The sequence below is a fragment of the Oryx dammah genome, unplaced genomic scaffold, assembly GCF_014754425.2.
Source record: "Oryx dammah isolate SB20612 unplaced genomic scaffold, SCBI_Odam_1.1 HiC_scaffold_8, whole genome shotgun sequence".
NCBI classification, from domain to species: Eukaryota; Metazoa; Chordata; class Mammalia; order Artiodactyla; family Bovidae; genus Oryx; species Oryx dammah.
This window is the reverse complement of record NW_024070192.1, coordinates 40,309,301-40,330,435: the sequence shown is the minus strand read 5'-3', so window position 1 is coordinate 40,330,435 and position 21,135 is coordinate 40,309,301. Positions and strand designations below refer to the sequence as shown.

Sequence of the window (21,135 nt, the reverse complement as noted above, 5' to 3'; positions counted from 1 at the left end):
GCCCTCTGCGCTACCAGTCCCTGGCAGCCCTGGTGGAGGACTCTCAGTGGCCTTTCTTGTTCCTTGTCTCAGACTTCAGCTACGGGGCAGAGGACTACGACGCAGAGGGGAATGAGGAGCAGAAGGGGCCCCCGGAGGGCTCGGAGACCATGCCGTACATCGACGAGTCGCCCACCATGTCGCCGCAGCTCAGCGCCCGGAGCCAGGGCGGCGGGGACAGCATCTCCCCCACCCCACCCGAGGGACTGGCTCCTGGGGTAGGTACCCCTGCTTTTCCTTCCAGGATGGGGAAGAGGAGGTTTTGGGGGGAGAGGAGGGGTAGGCAGGCATGGGTGCCATGGGCCAGGCTCTGCTTAGGGTGCTCCTGGGGTGCTGGACTTTGGAAACTGGGGCCTGGCCGTTCTTGGTGCCCTTGGGCATCTCATTCTGGTCCTGGGCTCTCAGACTAGCCCTCCACCATCACCCCTCGCCACCTGCTGCTCTCTGTGCCACCCGGTACCTGTCCTTGCCTCTCTACCAGCCATCTGCTTCCCCCTGCCTCCTGGGCTCCTCACGACTTTCAACCTTTTCTCTCAGCTCCTCTCTAGCAGGATGGGGCCTCGTGGAGGGAACAGGCTCTCCTGCCTGGGCCGGGCACTGACTCCTCACGTGACCTAAAGGCTGTAAACGGCACAGACACTGGCTCCGCAAACCAAGGCTGGCCTTGGTGCTGGCCATGGGTGGGGGGCAGTGAGCGGCCTCTGTAGCATTCCCTGAGGACCCCGGCCTCGTCCAGCCCTCCTCTGCTGACTCTGGAAGGGAATGAGCCCGCATGGTGTCCTCCTCTCCTCTTGTCCACTGGTGAGAGCTCTGCTCCAAAGAGAAGCATTTCACGAGCAGTACTGAGGATGGGCTCTGAGACAGGGCCCGGGATAAGACATGTGGAGGTTTGCAATCCTAGTAGTTAATGCTGTTTCCGGCCACAGGGACTGGCTCTGTCTGAACCCAGCTTGTGCGCGTGTCTGATACACAAGAGAAGTGAGACAAAGGGTTTCCTGGGGCTGTTCTTCTGAAATTGGGAAGAATCAAAACCATTTCTTCTTCTGCCCGGGGAGGGGCTTGGATTGCTCGGTCCTGCTTGGTAGGGGGCCTCTCCGGCTGTGTTTTGTAGGGGGTCCCCTTTCTTCCCTCTACTACCCTTGAGGAGCAGTTGCTGAGATGCCAGGAGATACTTGTTTCTCTCCTTCAGGGCCCAGTGCTGCTCGTCCCAGCCGGAAGGCTGCCTGGACTCTACCATTTCTTGAGAAACCCCTGCTTCCCTTCCTCCCAACCTCCTCGGCCACCCTCCACCCCTGCGGAGAGCTCTCACCCCCTCTTCACACACCAGGGTGGCTGTTATAGCCTTTGGCAACAAGGGCCTTGGCAACCAGCTTCCCACTTGGGGGAAGCCACATTGTTGTCATGGCAACAGAGGCCTAGGCAGAGCTTATCAGCTGCCAGGCAGTACAAGTTTGGAAAGGGATGGTGGGGGGGGGGGGGAGGTGGGAGGAGGAGATGATGGGCAAGGATGTTGGTCAGGCTCAGGCCCCCCAGAGCCAGCATTCTGGGGTGTTGTCCTGTGGTCCCAGGGAATGGTGGCAGGTGAGAGACAGCCATCGTGGACCTGCAGGGCAGGATGTGCTACTGATGGAGGAGAGGGTGTTCTGGGACCTGAACTGACTCCAAGCAGGGAAGGCAAGGTGCAGACTGCTTTCCAACATTGCCTTTGGGTCTCTGACCACATCAGGGCTTAGAGACATCCCGGGGAGTGTCCGTCATTGCCCCTGTGAGCGGGCACAGAAAGACTCACTGCAGGACTCAACCCAGCACCAGGAATGCTGGCTGAGAGCTGAGAACATGTGGCCAGATTAGAACCGCTTGCTGGAGAGAAAAGCCATTTCCTTTCCCCTCTCTGCCTTCCTCCTTGTCACATGACCACCTTGCAGGAATGCTTGTCCATCAACTTTTAGATGCCCTGGTGAAAGGTACTCAGGTGCTTTCTCTAGTGAAACAGATCCCAGGCATAACAGGGAGATGCCCCCGCCTGGAGCCCTGGGGCTTCCGGGCAAGGACTTCCTTTACTACAATACTGCCTATTTTGCTTGGTGACTCACAAGAGAACTAGGTTTGAGGACTAAAATTCAAGAGATGCTACAGTGAAAACTGGCCAAAGGGCTTGGAAACCCCAGGATTAACTTTTGCACCATTGGCTACAAGTGATACAAGATAGGGTTGGGGAGCATTAATCCAATTTGAAGATCCCAACTGAAGATTCCAACCCCATGCATCCCTCTGCCTGCCTACCTTCTCTCCTGAGTTGCCTTTCTGCCTGTTCTGCTGTGCCACTGACCCCATCTAGTGGACACAGAAAGTATTGCTGTTTATAATGGGACGCTGGAGAGTTGACACACTTCTTCCTGAGTACTTAGGAACTGTTTCAGCATTAAAAAAAAAAAGAAGAAGGAAAGAAAAAGAAAGCCAAGGTTTCTGCTACTTGGCTCTGCTCATGTGGCCAGGCAGGTCCCCTCCCTGCCAGGCTTCCTGTTGGGGCGTTGGGAACAAGGGGACTTTTGGACCAAATCAGATGATTGTTCTAGACATTCAGAGATACGGCCTCTGGCAGCCGGGATATTCCACAGCCAAATACGCAGCTGACTTGTTCCTGGAAGCCCAAGGAACAAGTCTTTGCCTTAGAGTTCTCCAGAGAAACAGAACCTTTAGGATACAGAGGAAGAATTGATGTATTAAAAGGAACTGGCTCACTAGATCATGGAAACTGAGAAGTTCCAAGTTCTGCAGCCAGCAAGCTGGAGGCCCAGGTGAACTGATGGAATAGTTAATTACAGTCCAAGTCCAGGAGAGTTGATGGTGGAAGTTCTAGTCCGTATTGAGTCCAAAGGCAGGAAAAGACCTATGTTCCAGCTCGAAGACAGGCAGAGAGTGAATTCTGCCTCGTGTATGCATGCTCACTCACTCAGTCATGTCCGACTCTTTGCAAACCCATAGACTGTAGCCCACCAGACTCCTCTGTCCATGGAATTTTCCAGGCAAGAATACTGGAGTGGGTTGCCATTTCCTCTCCAGAGATCTTCCTCACCCAGGGATTGAACCTGCATCTCCTGCATTGCCAGGCGGATTCTTTCCCACTGAGCCACCTTGAAGTGAATTCTCCCTTATGTCACCCTTTTGGGCTATCCGGACCTTCAGCTGATTAGGTGAGGCCCACCCACACTGGAGAGGGCAAACTGCTTTGCTCAGTCAGCTGTTTCAGGCATTCATCTCACCCAGAAACACCCTCACAGACATACCCAGAGTAATGTTTGGCCAAATGTCTGGGCACCTGTGGCCCCGTCAGTTTTGTTCATAAAACCAACCCTACGGTCAGACTCTCCCAGCAGCTCAGAGAATGGCAGGGCCATGAGCTTTGGATAGATGAACATGTGCTGCTTTCTAGCAATGGGACCTTAAACCAGTGTCATCAGTGTCTGACCCTCAGTTTCTTCGTGTCTAAATAGGACTAAAAACCTGAAGGGTTGTTGAGAGGACAGACTGAGATAGCCCCGGTGAGGCCTGTAGAGCTGGGCCTGGTGCGCTGTGGGTCCTCAGTTCTTGGTGACAGCGGCCCACAAGACTGTCCTCACCAGCCTTAAGAGGGGTAAGGACCCGGTCTAATGAATGTTTGCAGGACAAGGACTGACTCTGCTTTTGCAGTCTCCTTTCTGGGGTTGGATCTGTCCTCGCATTTGCAGGAGCCCAGATGAAACTGAGTCTCTGGTGTCGGCAGGACACATGCTCCTCACTCCCCAGCTCACCGCTGCAGCCTCACTGTGCTTCGTGCCTTAGACCTGCCCCAGTGTGCAGCCCAGTGAGGTGTCAAAAGTGAAGCCCAACGCCCTGCAGAGCGTTCCTTTCCCCTAACCCGGGCTGAGCACAGCGCCCTCTGGTGGCTTCAGCAGAGGGCCTGCTTTCCCCCTGGGATGGAGGGGCGGGGCTTACTCTCAGAGACAGGGCGGCTAAGTGTTTCTCCGCCAGGACCCTGGTCTTACAGAAAAGCGTGCGCCCTGCAAACCATGGACTCCTCTGATTCCCCTCTCGGGAGGCACACTGCAAAGGGGCACAAGGCAGAGAGAATATCTGGGTGTCCTTTCAGTGCCACCACTTTCTAGCCGTGTGGCCTGAGGACTGCCACTCAACCTCTCTGAGCTCCAGTTGGCCCATCTGTCAGGCGAAGACACTGAGAGTCCCCTTCCTCTTGACCTCACACGGCTGTCAGGAAGCTCCCGTAAGATGGTGCCAGGTGGAGCGCTTTGGCAGGTCTGTACGTGTTCGGACTGCACCAGCTGCTGAATTGAGGGCTTCAGACTCCAGAGGGCAGGATAGTTTAAAGACGGGTGGGGGATATTTGAGATGATCACCATTGTCGTCCTTCTCATCCCCCACCTCCCCCACACCCTTTCTTCCCCACAGCTACTCACCCTGAGCCTTTTACATGGGTTGTCCTGTGTAAGGCTCACCGCAACCCTATGTGGGCTTCCCTGGTGCTGTAGATGGTAAAGAATCTGCCTGCAATGTGAGAGACCCAGCTCCAGACACCTGGGTCAGGACGAGCCCCTGGAGAAGGGCATGGCAACCCACTCCACTGTTCTTGCCTGGAGAATTCCATGGACAGAGGAGCCTGGAGGGGTGCAGTCCATGGGGTCACAAAGAGTTGGACACGACTGAGCAACTAACAAAACACCACTAGGTGGTAGGTGCAATGATCATCATTTTTACTGCTGAGGAAATCCAAGATCAGAGAGGTGACATATTTGCCCAAGACCAGCCAGAGGAGCCAAAGATGTATTTAAACTTGGGTCTTTCTCTTTTTTTAATTTTTGGCCCATGATGGCATGCGGGATCTTAGTTCCCTGACCAGGGATTGAACCTGCGCCCCCAGCACTGGACGCTCAGTCTTAACCACAGGACCGCCAGGAAGTCCCTAAATGTGGATTTTTCTGACGCTGGCGTCTGTGTGGTGCTGCCAGGTCCAGTCAGACAACACCTCCCCTTGAAAATTTCCCAGCCCATGGCTGAGCCCTCTGCTGTTTGGGGAGTGTGCACAGTTACTTGCAGGGCACGTCTGCCCGTGACATCAAGAGCTCTGATCCCCAGTCATCTCTGTGGACCCTATCAGCGACTCCTGGCCGCCTAGGGGTGTTCACCCAGTGTTGTAGAATCGAACCAACCAGCACCAGGATGGCTCGGGAGCAGGGAAGTTAGGTGGATGCAGTCTCAGGGGATGAATCGCTGGCCCCTCTTCCCTTCCTGGTCTGTTCGGAGGCTTGTAGTTCAGGATTTGAGGTAGCAGGACAAGGAACTTCCTTCTAGGTGAAAGGAGAAGCCACGTGGAGAGCTGGGAGCCTCTCAGCTGGCTTCCCAGTCTGCTCCCTTCGGATGGTGTTTGAGACCTTGGTTGGGAGGCTTTGGGGCTGCTTCTGATCTTTACATCTCTCAAGGGTTTCCAGCTGCAGATAAAACTAGGCATTGCTCCTCAAGTTACCAACCTCCTGCCTCTGCAGCCTTGCTCCTCGTGGCTCCTTTCTGGATCTTTGGTTCCCACTGCAAAGAGAAGGAGCCTGTCTGGCCCTGCTACGTGCCAGGTGCTGCACTGGGTGCCCGGCTTCATTGCCACCCAGCCCTCCAACTGCTGGAGGAGCCCCCATTTTATAGATGAGGAATCTACGGCTCAGGCAGTTGCTTGGCTTATCCGAGTCGAGGAGGATGTAAATAGGAAGTGGGGAGACACAGTGCCTTGGTTGTGGCCCTCAGCCCCTCCACAGCTGGCCTTCCCTGGCCTCTCTGGCTCATCATTGCATCCCCCCCCACCCCCACCTCTTCATACCTGGATGGAATTTGGGCTTCCCTGATTTGCCACACCTGGGCAACCTGGAGCATCCCCGCAGTGCTCACGGCCTGTCTGGGGTCTCTCTCTCTCTGCTAGTGTGCTGAGATAGTGGTTCATTAGCATGCTTCACACTTGCTGTAAGGCTACTTCCAAAGCAGCCTGTACTCAGTGAAGGTCGGTTCATCTCCTGCAGATCCCAGGACGGTGGATAGGAGAATGAGCCCAGCCAGACCCATCCTCTGCCCCTGAAGCTCTGGAGTCTTTGGGGGTGGGGCAGGGAGGCCAACTGACCTGCATAACTCCCACCAACAGATGTGAAATTGCCCCGAGAATGCCTTAACTTTGAGACGTTTGGCCGCATAGTTGAGCCGCCAAGGGGCAGAGGCTGGATGGCCTCTGGGCTCTACCAGGGCACAGAATGGCAAGGAATGTCCTTGCGGCAGGCTGGACTTACCCACGGACTCTTTTCCATCATCTTCACCTGGTTCCTCCCGTTTCCCGGGTGGCACTAGTGGTAAAGAATCCACCAGGAGATGCAGGTTCGATCCCTGGGTTGGGAAGATTCTCTGGAGAAGGAAATGGCAACCCACTCCAGGATTCTTGCCTGGAAAATCCCATGGACAGAGGAGCCTGGCGGGCTGTATAGTCCATGGGGGTCACAAAGAGTCAGACACAGCTGAGTGACCTAGCACGTCATGCACGCATGCACCTGGTTCCTCCACTAGTGGGTGCTAGCGCTTTCTTTCCACCATGAGGCTCTGATCATGCTCTCGAGCAGGGGTCCCCAGTCTCCAGGATCTAATAACCTGGTGACCTGTGGTGGAGCTAATGTAATAATAATTGGAATAAAGGGCGTAATAAATGTAAAGTACCTGATTCATCCCCAAACCATCTCCCCCAGCCTGAGTCCATGGAAAAATTATCTTCCATGAAACTGGTCCCTGGTGCCAGAAAGGTTGGGGACCACTGTTCTTGTGGACTTTCCTCCCACAGGGTTATGATCTGGTCGCTTCTATCTGGAAGGCCACACAGATTCCCCCCACATACACACCCTCCTGCCTGTGTGACAGAAAGAAGAGAAAGACTTGCATAGCAGTTACAGAAGGCTGGGCCCTGTTGGAGCACTTTATAAACACTGACTCATTTAGTCCTCAGCGCACGTTGGGACGTAGGCACTGTAACTGCTCCACTTTCCAGATGTGAAAACTGAGGTACAGAGAGGTGACACAACCCGCCCGAGGCCCCAGAGCTGATGAGTGGCGGCTGCTCATCTCCGTGCTGCTCTGCCAACTGTCCAGGACAAGCCTTGGCGTGCGCAATTGACGTCTTCCTGGCTCTGTAACTTGAAACAACCTGTAGAGTCCTAGTCCCCATAGCTGTAAATAAGGATAGCTCCCTCCTATCTGGAAGGGCTGCTGGGAGGACCAAGAGACACAGCAACTGTGAAAACACAGTCTGCATCCCAGGAGGCCAGCTCCTCAGGCGATTGTCTTTGACCCTCTCCCGGGATGTGAACCCAGTTCTCCGTGGGTCCCCAGCTCTGGCTGTCCTTGGGCCTTCCCACCCCGACTCTAGTCCTAGCAGAGGTGGCTCAGTGCCACCCCCCCTCCCCGCCCCCCAGCATGCCTGGGAAGCAGAGGCCCTTCTGGAGGGTGTCACGGTGGATGCCCAGTTTCCACAGGTACCATCCACCCAACCTGAACCTCTTGATTTATCTTCTTGGGAGACCCTTTGTCTTGCCCTGTAAACCTCCTGAGGTCAATTCTATTCACTATGTGTTTTTCTGAGCACCTACCTTTTTTTTTTTTTGGCTATACCTTGCAGCTTACAGGATCTCAGTTCCCTGACCAGGTTTTGAACCCAAACCATGGCAGTGAAAGCCCAGAGTCCTAACCACTAAACCACCAGGGCACACCTTTTATAAGCTCTTGTTCTGGGTGCTGTGGGATAAACAGGAATTGACCCTCACCGCACCCCCCTTCACGCACACATATGCACACACATGCACATAGTCCCTCAATTTCAAGGCTTGAGAGATGTATTAATACAGCATCTCAAGGAAGAAGCCATGTGGCCTTGGGGGAATCAAGGAAGGCAGCATGGAGGAGGCAGCTGGTCAGGAAGGACATTCTAGATAAAGGGGGCTGTTTAAGTTCTGGAATGTGGGAAGACCTCTGGAGGTGTGAGAAGAGGGGAATGGTCTGGTGGGGCCGGAGCACTGGGTTCACTGGACGAGGTGGGAGGTGAGGCTGGGATTGGGCTAGGGTTCCCCTTTCCTGCACTCTCCACACCTCAGCACCCCTGCCAAAGGAGAGGAGAATAGCTGTTGCCTGCCAAGGGCTCAACACATGCCAGACACTGCCCCTCGTGTACAAGTCCTCCTAGCAGACCTAGCATATGTGCTATGCAATATGCAGGTCGCTCAATCGTGTCCGACTCTGTGTGACCCCGTGGGCTGTAGCCCACCAGGCTCCTCTGTCCATGGGATTTTCCAGGCAGGAATATTGGAGTGGGCTGCCATGCCCTCCTCCAGGGGACCTTCCTGACCCAGGGATCGAAACTGCATCTCTTATGTCTCCTGCATTGGCAGGCGAGCTCTTTGCCACTAGTGCCACCTGGGAAACCCTCAGCAAACCTAGAGTTGGTGTTAGAATTATCCCCATTTTACAGATGAGGAAACCGAGGCCTAGAGATTTTGAATGACTTGCCCATGGTCACACAGCTGGTAAGAGGCAGAACAAGGATTTCAGTCTAAAATCCAGGAGAGTCTTTTTATTTTGTTTTTGTTTTACTGTATTTGTAGTGACTTCTGCTATAGCAGAAAAAGGGAAGTCAGAGGGAGGAGGCTGATTATCAAGATGATGATGAGCCTGATTGTATCTGTGGTGGATGCTGACCCTGTGTCTACCCGTGGCACTGGCCCCCCGGGGTCAGTTCTCATTGGCCCAGGGTCTGACGAGCTCTGGAAAACATAGGGGTGGGGCTTGAGTTCCTGCCAAGGAAGTAGGAGGGGCCAGGGATAAGCAGAGAAGAGGGAGAGGGGGATCCAAGCCAGGATCAGGCCTGGAGGCGAGACTGCGCCTGGCCCTTTCAGGGGACAGCAAACAGCAGAGGTGGTTGTTGTCAACAGAGTGATCAGTTGAGTCATCAGCAAGGGCCCCACTGTCCTTGTTTGGGCTGACTTGGTGGCTTCCTGCTGGACACAGAGTGAGCAATGTGTTAGAAAGAGTAATCTGATGTCAGCGGGAGGGACACATTGAAATGCTGTCCGGTCACTCCCGGTCAGATTTTTCCATGCCTGCCCTTAGCAATGCTGTCAAGGCCATGCCTAACCTGACCACTTGACTGCTGCCCACCTCTGCAACCTCATCACCAGCCTCCAGCTAGAACGTGAGCTCCATGACAAAGCCAAGGAGCTTTGTCAGTTTTGTACTGAAATGTTTGCTCATTGCAAACTCTAGTACCTAGAACTGTGCCTGGCATGTCAGAGATGCCCAGTAAGTACTGGTTGAATGAATGAAGACTTACCACCCAGACTGAACTCATTTCATTGAGCCTCATGCTATCCTGTCTGTCTGCGAGTCACCGCTGGCATGGCTAGTCGCTGTTCATTTTCAGGTAGGAGTTTTGTTTTTGTTTTAATCTTTTGGCTGTGCCTTGTGGCATGCTGGATCTTAGTTCCCCAGCTGGGGATCCTGTCGCCCCTGCTGCAGTCGAAGTGTGGAGTCCTAACCACTGAACCACCAGGGAAGTCCCAGGTAGGAGTTTTAAGACCATCTTCTCTGGAGAACTTCCTGCGACTCCCCTTTGCCGCATCAGATGTGCGTGTCTTGTGCCCTCAGAGCTCAGTCTACTTTCCCAATTGTAGCACTTAACACACTTCTTTTTTTAACTTCTTTATTTTTTGATTATATCACTGAAAATTCTAATTTTACAGAAATGTATAATATGGAAAGTGAAAGTCTCCTTAAGTCCCCTTTTACAGAGAGAATATCTGTTAAGAGATGGTTGTGTATTTTTCCAAGTAAGATATTATATACACAAAATACGTTTTTATAGCAGCCTGGTGCGCTTCTGTCTATGGGGTCGCACAGAGTCAAACACGACTGAACGACTTCCCTTTCACTTTTCACTTTCATGCATTGGAGCAGGAAATGGCAACCCACTCCAGTTTTCTTGCCTGGAGAATCCCAGGGACGGGAGCCTGGTGGGCTTTTGTCTATGGGGTTGCACAGAGTCAGACATGACTGAAGTGACTTAGTAGTATAAATACATTATATAATATGTATGTATTTACTAATACATTATATATTTATATATAATACATTATACATGCATTATACATATATAAACACATTCTATATATATGTGTATATATATATATTGTTGTTGTTTAGTCGCTAAGTCATGTCCAACTCTGTGACCCCATGGACTGTAGTCCACCAGGCTCCTCTGTCCATGGGATTTTCCAGGCAAGAATTCTGGAGTAGGTTGCCATTTCTTTCTCTAATATGTGTATATGTGTGCGTGCATATATATATATATATATATATTTTAAAGTGGGATCGTACTATTGATACTTTATGCAATTTGCTCTGGTTATTTTACTTAATAAGTCTTGGACATCTTGCATATCAGTAATTAAAGACCTACCTCATTCTCCTTCACAACTGTATGTAGTGTTTCTTTTAACGAATGTACCATAATTCACTTGGCCAGTCCCCTTCAAATGGACATTTGGACTGTTTCCGGTCTTTCACTGGTTTAACCATCATTGAAGTGAACCTCTTTGTGCAGAGATCTTTGAGCCCTTGTAGAAATGTTTTTGCAGAAAAATCCCTTAAAGTGGAGGTGCTGAGTCAGAGGGTGTGAACATTTTAAATCACAATAGATATTTCCGAGTTATTCTTTCTGAAAGGGTTGTACCTCACCCCGATAGTTCTGAGATTGTACCCTTCCCCTGGCCCTACCTTGGCGAGCGGTGGCCAGTCTGTCCCTGAGACAATCAGCTCTACGGAGGCAGACAAATCCTCTTGCTGGTGGCTATGTTCTGAGTGCTACCCCAGTGCCTGGCAGGCACTGTGGGCAATGAACAGCTACTTGTTGATGGAGGGGGTAAGGGAATGAGAGGATGGAGAAGAGTGTGAGAGAAGGCTGCTGGGTTTAGGGAAAGTAAACTATTGGTGGCTTGGAAAAGTGTAGGTTTGGCGAGTGTCCGAAATCTCAGTCCATGCCCCTTGCCCATGGAGGAGCCCACGCTCCTCACCCTCCGCGGAGTGGTTCCCGCCCACCCCTCTAAGTTCATCACCTGCCTGTTTTCTCTTCTGTCCTCCTGCTGTGTTTCTGTGTTTCCTGGGGTTCCTTGCAAAACATTTTCCTCCCTTTGCCTGGAAACCCTTCCCCTTTTCAAGATGCTGCTCAGAAACTACTCTCCTGTGAAGCTTTTCCTCTCGGCAGGATTAGTACCTTTGTCCTCTGTTCCTGCTGTGTTGACCAGTGAGAATACTGCCTCATCTGTTTATAGGCCCATCACCCTCTCTGAGTTGAGTTGAGAGCATTCCTCATTTTTTTTTTTCCAAGAGGCATGCATGGGATCCTCCCCAACCAGGGATTGAACCCATGGCCCCTGAAGTGGGAGCTTGGAGTCTTAACCACTGGACCACCAGGGAAGTTTGAGTTGAGAGCATTCTAATAGCGAGGGCTGTGTCCCCCAGGTTTGTGTATTTGTAATACCCAGGCCTTCTGGGTATGAATGAACTGTCAGATGGACAGACAAGATCAGGAGTCAAAGAGGAATATTATTGCAGTTGTGTAGTGTGAGATGCTGCAAACCCTGGTTGGGGTGGTGGCTTTGGAAAAGGAAAAGAAGGAAGCACTAAGTGACTTGCTAAAAAGGATGTGGGGCCTGAGGGAAGGAACAGTCACAAGATGGTGATCCTGCCAACAGAAGTGGAGAAGCCAGAAGGGGAAGCTGGATGAGAGAGGGAGAAGGGTCGTTGGGTCTGGAGAGGTGGAGTTTGAGGGGCTGCCAGTGGGACTTCCAAGTGAGAAGAACCAGCTGACAGCTCAGATATCACACTGGGAGCAGAGCAGGACACTGGGGCTGCGGATGGGGAGGGGCTAGCAGTGGCAGGGGATGAGTTCCCCAAGGGTAGAGAGCAAAGTGTGGAGGCCTGGGTCCGACTGGGTGACTCCCATCTTCTAGGGGTTAGGAGAGAGAAGGGCCAGCCTAAACCAGAGTGGTCAGAGGCAGCATCGACACGGCCATGGGAGCTGAGGGGTTTAAGAATGTCCAGACTGCAGAGACCAAGGAGTGGAGAAGGGGGCCTGTGCCTTGGGAATACAGCAGCTGCGAGGCCTCTGCAGCAGGCGGCTTCTCTGGAGAGGAGGATCAGGAGCTAGGCGGAGCTGCAGAGGACACAGGGAGGAAGCCCGGTCCAGGGCTGGCTCAGGGCACAGGCCAGGGAAAGGGAGGGGACACCCCCTGGGACTTGTGAGTCATTCCCACCAGGGGCAGAACTGAGGGCCTCTGAGCGGCGTCTGTGTGCCCCGGGGGAGATGGAAGGGCACTCGAGTTACTCACTGGAATTTCCAGCCAACCCCAGCACTGGTGGAGTGGAGATGTTTGGATATTCAAGGAACAGCTTCTGAGAGGAGAGGATTCAGGGTTCAAGAGAAGTGGGTGTCGATCCTGCCCTGCTGGGGAGGAGCCTGGGGAAACAGAAGGGGATACTTCTATGAGACCCCTCAGGGCCCCTCATGTTCCTTTGGGTGGGGGAAGGCAGATGGGGGGCTCCCGGGCTGTTAGGCCCTTCTCCCATGCCACCTGCTTGTCCTACCAGTGAGGGCAGCCCCATATGCCATGCACTCGGAGCCTGCAGTGGGGGAGACTGGCACAGAGCCCTGGGCTGGCACACTTCTGCCCTGGGGAATGCCAGTCCTGGTGGTTCCCAAGCCCAGAGAACAGCCTAACCCGCCCAAACAGATGAGGAATTGTGGCCCTTCTGATGTGCCCTGGCTATATATAACCCAGCCAGGGCAGGGACAGGGACTGATGGAGAGGGCGGGTGTAGGGTGGGGTATGCCCGTGTGGAACCCCGTCAATCCTGAGGCCCCAGAGAACTTACACCAAATCCCTTGGTCTGTATTTCAGCTGTAGTGACAGGGAAAAAGCTTTTACTGGAAAAGACAGGTTTTCAGCTGTAATAGAATGGCGGGAGCCCCACGTAGAGATCAGAACTTTCAGAGATTTGGGGGGAAGTTGGGATGACAAACCACATCCACCTCTCTCCTTTTCCCTCCTCCCTCTCCTCAACCCCTCTACCCAGCCTGGAGGCTCAACCAAGAACCCTGTTCTCAGCTGAGATACTCAGGAAGGAGAGATGATGACCCCAGGTGGGCCCAGGGTGGCGCATGGTTGACCCCCACTTTGGAATGCATTTCCAAATGAGTCCCAAAGAGCTGGACTCTTCCCTCTATGGGCATATACCTGCCACCAGCCGGGGATGCACCATGGCCTAAGGAGGTCCTGGTAGACACACAAGGCATTAGGGACAACTCAGACACTGCGTCATTAAGAACCACACTGGTTGGTCCTGGCAACTGTGTATTGAGAGTCACTTGTGAGCTAGAAGCACCAGGAAGATTTTGAGGAAATCCCCGACTAGAGACATAGTTTGGAGGCTGGTGGGAGATTGGCAGGGTAGGGGCAGGTGGGGGGTGCTTGAGAGGAGTTGGAGCTTCAGGGCTCATTACTCAGAATCCAGAGTGTTCACTTGACCTGCCTGGTTGGTGGCACTTACTATATAGGTTTACAAAGTGGTAGACTGGTCATGTGTGAAGCTGAATTTGATTCCAAGATACCAGGAGGAAATGGGACAGAGGTAATATTCCAGGACCATCCTCCAACACCTTCTCCCCACCCCACCCCCACCCTCACCTGCATGCGAGCGCCACACACACACTCTCTCCCAAACTTCCCTCAAAGAAACAAGCAGTTGCAAGAAGGCAGCAGTTTTGTCTTTAAGCCTGATTCAGTGCACAGATGTTTCATGTAGACTGCACCTTGTTTCTTAAATAGAATTTACCTGCTGTCGTTTATTTTTTATTTTTATTGTTTTGATGTGGACCATTTTTAAAGTGTTTGTTGAGTTTGTTACAATATTGCTTATGTTTCATATTTTGGTTTTTTTTTTGGCATGTGGGATCTTAGCCCCCAGGCCAGGAAACCGGCACCCTGTGCATTGGAAGGGGAAGTCTTAACCACTGGACTGCCAGGGAAGTCCCTCTGCCATCATTTTTAAATTGAGAGCTCTCACTTTGGGGGTGGGGTGGGGGGGTGTTAACCGTGAGCCTGCACTGCCCCTGGCAGCCAGCAGCTGGAGCTGAGTGACACTTTCTTGAATTCGCCTGGTCCCTACCTGGCTCACTTCACTAACCGATCTTACCCACACCTTCCTGGGGCCTGGAGTTTGCAACCTTTGTCCTAGATGTTGTGTTGTGAAAGAGCTTTTTCCAGCTGCCGCCCTGAAACTCCTTCCTGGCAAGAGTAGGTGGATGTATTGATGCATCTCTGGATGGGGCCAGGGGGGCCGGGGGATGTGCGGATGCATTTAGCTTCTGGAAGCATGGGAAGCCAAGGGAAGCAGGCTGGGATGGGCAAGGCTGGCGATGCTCGTGATCCTGGCTTCAGTGTACCCTTCCCTGCGGGGCTGGTTCTGCTGGGCTCAGAGGCCCTTCTTGAAGGAGAAGAGCCCCAAAGAGGTGTGGTGCTGCTAATCTCAGCAGCATTTGTAAGAAGGAGGTGTGCTACCTCTGGCGGCCCCAAGCGGCCCCCGCTGCAACCCCTGGCTGGCACTTGTGCTTCTGCCTCGGGAAAGCAGGTCAGGCCTCCTTTGCACAAAGCCCCAACCACGGTGGCGATGGAAACTATGGTTTCTCACCAGGCCTAAAGGTGTTAGAGCCTGGGGCGGAAGTAACTAGGGGCTGGTCGGCATCCCAAGGTGACACCGAGGTTGGCCCGGGGGCCCGCGAGGCTCGGCGGGCAGCTGCTCCTCCGCTCCGCCCCCGCCCGCCGGCCCGCCCAGCCCGCGGGGCCGGTGAGGGGCTGTAAATAAAAGCCTGTCTCTGGGAAGCGGACCTCCCCTCCGCGCCCGGCCGGCTGCGGCCTCGTCGCCCCTCCTCCGCGCTCCCAGAGCCTCCCGCCGGCCGGCTAGCCCGGCGACCGCAGAGAGGGGAACGGCTCCACCTCGCCCGTCGAGTCGTGCATTTCCTGCCTTGAGAGCGAACGCGAGCCTCGGCGTCCAGGAGGGCGGGATCCGAGCGGCTGGCCGCGGCGGCGGGGCGCCCGGGCCGGGCTGGGAGCGGCGCGGGGAGCGGGGCCCCGCCTGCCCGGAGAGCCGGCGCGCACGGCGGGCAGGGGCGCGCGGGCCCCAGGATCGCGGCGGCGGCGGCGGCGGCTGGAGCTCCCCGCAAGAGGCGGCCGGGACCCGCGGGGCCGCCCCGCTTCCCCTTTCTCCGGGAGGGCCGGGAGCCGGCGGCCCGAGAAGGTTCATAATGGACCCTTTCATCGGCAGCCGGTGGCCGGGTGCCAGGACGGACTCCGGGGAGGCCCGTGTGCTGGTGTAGGCCTGCCCCGCGCGCTCTTCCCGTCCCCGCCGGCCCGCCCCGCTCCCTCCCGGCCGCCGGCGGCCACGGCTGCTGCCGTTGCTGCCGCCGGGACCCCGCTTCCTGTTTGCCCTCCGCGGCTCCGGCTGCCATGGAAGAGGAAGAGGAGGCGATAGGCTTTTTGGACAAGGTCCTGGAGGATGAAGATGTGTTTCTGCTGGAGGAGTGCGAGCTGGGAACCCCGACCAGCCCCAGCTCAGGGTCCCCCTTCTTGGTGACTGTGAAGGTGGGAACGTGACACGCCCTGGATGCTTGTCGGGGGAGGGGGCAGGGCTCGCAGCTCTGACTGCAGAAATGGCTGGTTTGCGCACCAGCCTCGTGGCTGAGCTGGAGCACCCCAACCGGAGAGGGGGCCGGCGCCCGGCCACCAGCCCGTCAGGGGATGAGAGGGGCTTTGCTCTGGGCAGTTGTTCCCGGGGGAGAGGTGTAGTGCCGGCCTCCTCCCCTTGGACCAGTTGTCCTCGGAGGGGAGTGGCTGCTGGCTTTCCCCAGACCAGCTTGGGGTGGGGGGTGGGGGGTTGGCAGTGTCTTTTTCTCTGGCAGTGACATGAGTCACCTAGGGGGCACGCCAGGGGTGTGAGCCTGCTTGCCCACCGCCCTCTCACCCCCGCCCCCCCCCACCCCAGGAACCGGCTGACCTGAAACCAGAAAGCTATAATTCCTTGTTTCCATGGCAGCAGGGGGCTAAGTGCACTTGGGAAGTTCAGGCCAAGGGGACCCTTGCTCTTCCCAGCTAGGAGACTTGGAGCATCTGGGCCAGGGTTCCGGGTGTTTGGAGGGATCCAGAACCAGGGGTCACTGGGCTTCCTTGAAGGAAAAGAGTTGGATGAGCCAGAAAAGGGAGGTAACAGCCCGCTTGGAGGCTGGAGCTGGGTGGATAAGGCACTTTACCCAAGGTGGGCACTGGCAGGAAGCATAACAGCCACTGGCACTGGGCTATGGGCCTTCTCTGCAGTGGTGCCCTTGTGTCTGGAGAAGTTGCCTTGAAGGTAGAGTAGAAGGGGCGGGGCAGCCTCAGTCCCCCTCCTTTCTCTTCACCTGCGCCCCAGGGGCTGGGCTTCCCCTTGAAAGCACACCAGTGCTGCACACCACACTATATGCTTCCTTTCCTTCACTTAGGCCTGCTTCTAAGAGCTCTGACCTCAGTGTTTTGCTCACCTCCTCCCTGTTCTGTGGCTTGAAGGGAGGGCCAGTGAGAACGTTTGGCAGGGAGTTCGCAGGCTGCAAGCCAGGCTACCTAACAGAGAGTGCCTGTCTGGGGGTCCCGGCCCGTTTGCCCTGGCAGCACTTCACCCCAGAGGGCGTGGTGCACAGAGCCTTGCTGTGGTCAGGAGGCAACTGTCACTGAGCCTCCCTGGGCCCCTTTGTCCCTCCTGGAAGATGGGCATCAGAGCCCTGCCCCATCCGGGCTACAGTCTGGTTCCGAGGAGGAGCTAATGGAGGTAAAAATAGACTGCAGGCCCACGGTAGATGGCTGATGTGTGGAATGGGTGGAGCAGTAGCTGTAGGCCTGGGTGTGGGGCAGAGAGGAGCTATAATGGGAGGCTGGCATTGGCTGATGCCCCACCCCTGGGTTGTTCATCTGGTGCTAGCCTGGCACACTGGAGTAAGTCATGTCTCTCACTGGGCCCCTGAGGCCTTGGCCTTGGGGTCTGACCAGCCATCCCAGGAGCAGGATGGGGAAAAGTTTGGTTATGAACCAAGAGCACCTGTTGGGAGTTTAGTGGTGTGTGGGATGGGACCTATGTGGGTTCCTAATGGTCCTTCCCTGAGATGCCCTCCCCAGCACAGATGGGACCCCACTCCTGTCCTGCCTTATGGGTCTCCTCCCTGGTTTATACCGGCCTAGCCCATATTTCATTCTCTTTGGAACTCTAGGCTCTGCCTTCTTGATTCTGTTCTCCTTGAGGGCCGAGCCCTCTTGTATTCATGGTGGGCACTGCACAGAGCCTGGTGTGTGGCTGTTGTCCAGTGGATTGGTGGGATGAGTGAGGCTCGATGTCCCTGGCCTTGTAAGAAGAAAGCATGTGGATGTCATGGGGGCTTAAGTACACATCACACCTAAAAATGCTGTTCCTCCCGGAGCAGTGTTCCTGGACCTACCTGTTTCCAGGGAGAAGGGCCCTTTCCTGAGTGTTGGAGAATTCCAGGCCCCCTGTCTCAGCCTGAACACATCTAGGAAGCCCGTCTCCACCACCAGGCTTGGCCACCTATAGAGGGAAAAGCAGGCAGAAAGCTCTCTGATTCATTCAACACACACTCAGGTTCTGTTCTAGTCAAAGCAGGGTGCCTGACACTGAGGAGGAGAGGAGATGAGAAAACTTGATCCTCTCTCATAAAGAGTTCAGAGCAAGGGGGCAAGTGCCCAGATAATAGGAATATAATGAGAAAGTAGGCAGAGCCAGGAGAAGGGTTCTGATAAAAGGGTGCTAAATTCAGATTAGGAGAGAATGCTTCTCATTGAGTCAGGGATGTGTGTGTGTGTGTGTGTGCGCGCGTGCGCGGGTGGGCATGTACACCTGTGAAGTCAAGGCTCCTTTCCGGAGGGTGTGCTCCTGTCCTGGGCTTGGCACTCTCCTGCTTGGTAGACTCTTCTTGACAGCTGGTAGGAGTCCAGGGCCGTTCTCTCTTTGCTCTTATTACTTTACTCCAGGAGTACTTACCTTCAACAGTGTCCAAACACCAGTCCTACTACACAGGTCAAATCAATCCTGTTTTCAGTGTCGTTTCCGAGATGCTTCATCTTGCCCAGGGGACAGGTATGAAGATGGCTGTGGTTTTCTCCATGGAGCTTGGAGCTGGAGCTTGCAGTGTGTTTCAACCCACACCTCCCTTTGGGGAGTTAATAGTCTATAAACTAAGAATAATGCGTGAATATGGAGAGCAGCATTGCCTCCCCTCTGTACTCTGTTGTGTACGTCCTCCAAATCTTGCATACGATTCTATTTAAAGGTACCTAAAGGTACCTCGGGCCGATAGAGGCCTTGCTATGTGAAAGCTGCTATTTAAAGGAACTCAATTGTCAGGAATTTTTAAATCCTTTTGTAATGCAGATTAACTCCTCAGGTGAATTCTGTGCCAATTTTTAATGGATTATCAACTGCCTGTGTTTCTGTTTCACTTGTCCAAATCTCCGCTCTCCCCCACCCCCACCCCCCTGCCCCCCGACCATGTGTAGCGATGGCCATGCCTGTGTTTCCTACTCAGATTTTTCCCTGAAGTGTGCGCCACAGATGAGATGATTTGAGAGATGATTTTAGGTAGCACCTAGATATAGATTTTGCACTTTAACAGTTAGGCATACATTTTAATGTGTCTTAGGAAAAAAATAAGAACTTGATTGGTGGTTAAGACACTGAGCTTCCACCGCAGCTGGTGCGGGTTTGACTTGTACATCTTTCCTGTGCTTTCAAATATAATGCTTGAGATAAGGCTGTTTTTTTTTTTTTTTTTTTTTAATTTCACTTATTTATTTTTGGCTGTGCTGGGTCTTTGTTACTGCACAAGCTTTTCTCTAGTTGCGGCGAGCAGGGGCTACTCTCTAGCTGTGGTCTGTGGGCTCCTGATTGAGGTGGCTTCTCTTGCTGGGGAGCACAAGCTCTAGAGCACATGGGCTCCAGCGGTTGGGGTTGCCAGGCTCTAGAGGCAGGCCCAGTAGCTGTGGTGTAATGGGCTTAGGTGCTCGGCAGCATGTGGAATCTTCCCGGACCAGGGACTAAACCCGTATCTCCTGCATTGGCAGGCTGATTCTTTATCTCTGAGTCACCAGGGAAGCCCAAGGCTGTGCTTTTAAGAAGCCAGTTGTTGTAAAGAACAGTATTAAGTAAGCATGCTGGTGGTATGTGAGTATGACCCAACTGCAGAGATGTGGGATGTGAACAACTGCACCGTGGAACCACTGCTGGACCCCGTGGGGCCTGCCTGTGGCTCCAGACAGCCCGGGATATGGGACTCCACCTTTCAGGAGAGTCCCCCAGCAGTGGCCCCTGTCCTCCGCCCTCCATTCTGCTGAGGAACTAACTGAAAGAGAACTTCCCGGTGCCTAGGGCTGGGGAAGAGGAGAGAACGCCTGAGTTCCCTGCATCAACTCAACTCAGGGAGGGGCCGGCTATTCCGAGGCTGATGCTCAGCATGGACACAGTGCCTAGACTCAGTGGCACAGACTCTGGCCAGACAGCCCTACCGCCACCTCCGTACCCCTTGCAGACTGGTGTGGCCAATGGGCTGAGTTCTGCTGTCAGCAGAGCCACTTGGCCTAAGACTTGGGAGTCGCAGGCGGTCCTGCCTGTTCAGCCCACATTGCTGTCTTGGAGGAGATTAAGGCTCCTGGAGAGAGTGTCTTGACTTGGCCTGGAGCCAAAGCCTTGGAGGCTTTATTTAACCCAGACTGTAAAAGACCAGGCCAGAGCCAGCTGAGCCTAACTTGCAGCTACTGTCCGCTTCAGAGTGACTTGACCTCTTGGATTTGGGGCCTCAGGCTGTGACAGCCTTTCAGCCCAGCAGGTTGTGTAAAATGCTGGCCATGATCGAGCCCACCATGGCTGCTGAGTTTCATAAGCTCTGCTTGGGGAGGAAGTGGGGACAGTGTCGCCCAGAAGGCAGCTTCCCCGTGTGCAGGACTGGCAGGCAGCCTGGCACAGGCTCTGGGGGCCCTGAACTCCCGAGAACTCCCCCCGGTGATTCTGGGCATGTAGGTGCCTCTGGGGGGCTCTTTGGGGGTCAAGACTGTCCTCTCCCCTTTTTTCCCAGTGCTGGGCACACAGTGAGGAATGAGTGAATGGATGCTGAGCTCTGGCGGCTTTTTTGTTTTGTGGCCACACTGAGTGGCAGGTGGGATGTTAGTTCCCTGACCAGGGATTGAACCCATGCACCCTGCAATGGGAGCACAGTCTTAACCACTGGACCACCAGGGAAGTCCTGAGCCCTGGGGTTTTATGGGATGAGAGTAGCCCCAGCAGGACTGAAAAAGGAATTGTGAACATCCAGGTAATTCCAAACCAGGAACAGGTGTGGTCAGAGGAAAGCGAAGATGGAAGAGGACTAGGGTGTTAACTGAGAACAGGTTAACTGTTGGTAAAATGGTTAATTTCACATCCCTTTCCATTGCCTCCATCCCCTCACCAGCCAAAACATCAGAGTGAATACAGCCCAGAGTGGGGCTGCGTGGGAGTGACTGCTTGCTGCATTTGTGGGGGTTTTTTCAAGATTGGACTCCGAGGTTGGAGTCTCATGAGGAGGGGGTCCTGCTGCATTGGAGTGTCATGGGGGCTGACCCCAGGGTCTGTGCTCGTGCCTGGGGTGGAATGTAAAGGCTTGGTGGGAGCCATGAGTCACCAGCTCTTCACCCTGGACTTGGTCCAGCCAGGCCTACAGTTAAGCTCACACTGTGCTCCCAAGTGACTTCTTGAGAGCATATTTGCCAAGTCCTTGGGCACATCCCCTGTTGGCAGGAACAGGAAGGGAATGGGATACAGGAGGGAAGTGCTGGCCCCTAACATAGAGGGCTAGTTCCCACTTGTCAGGCAGAAGCAGCAGGGTCTGACCTTGACCTCCGCCTCCAGGGCCTG

The 21,135-nt window shown here is 54.3% G+C and overlaps 1 protein-coding gene across 4 annotated transcripts in view; it reads left to right on the top strand.

Annotated features, from left to right (window-relative positions):
- ABR (ABR activator of RhoGEF and GTPase) overlaps positions 1 to 21,135 on the top strand; it is a 194,515-nt gene that overhangs the window by 94,194 nt on the left and 79,186 nt on the right. For 3 of the 4 annotated variants that reach the window (XM_040243817.1, XM_040243821.1, XM_040243818.1), the window contains exon 2: positions 73 to 257. In XM_040243817.1, coding sequence (XP_040099751.1) covers positions 73 to 257 — 185 coding nt within the window. Of the gene's footprint in view, positions 1 to 72; positions 258 to 15,297; positions 15,795 to 21,135 lie in introns of those variants that run through there. The other variant, XM_040243820.1, reaches the window with a different exon arrangement.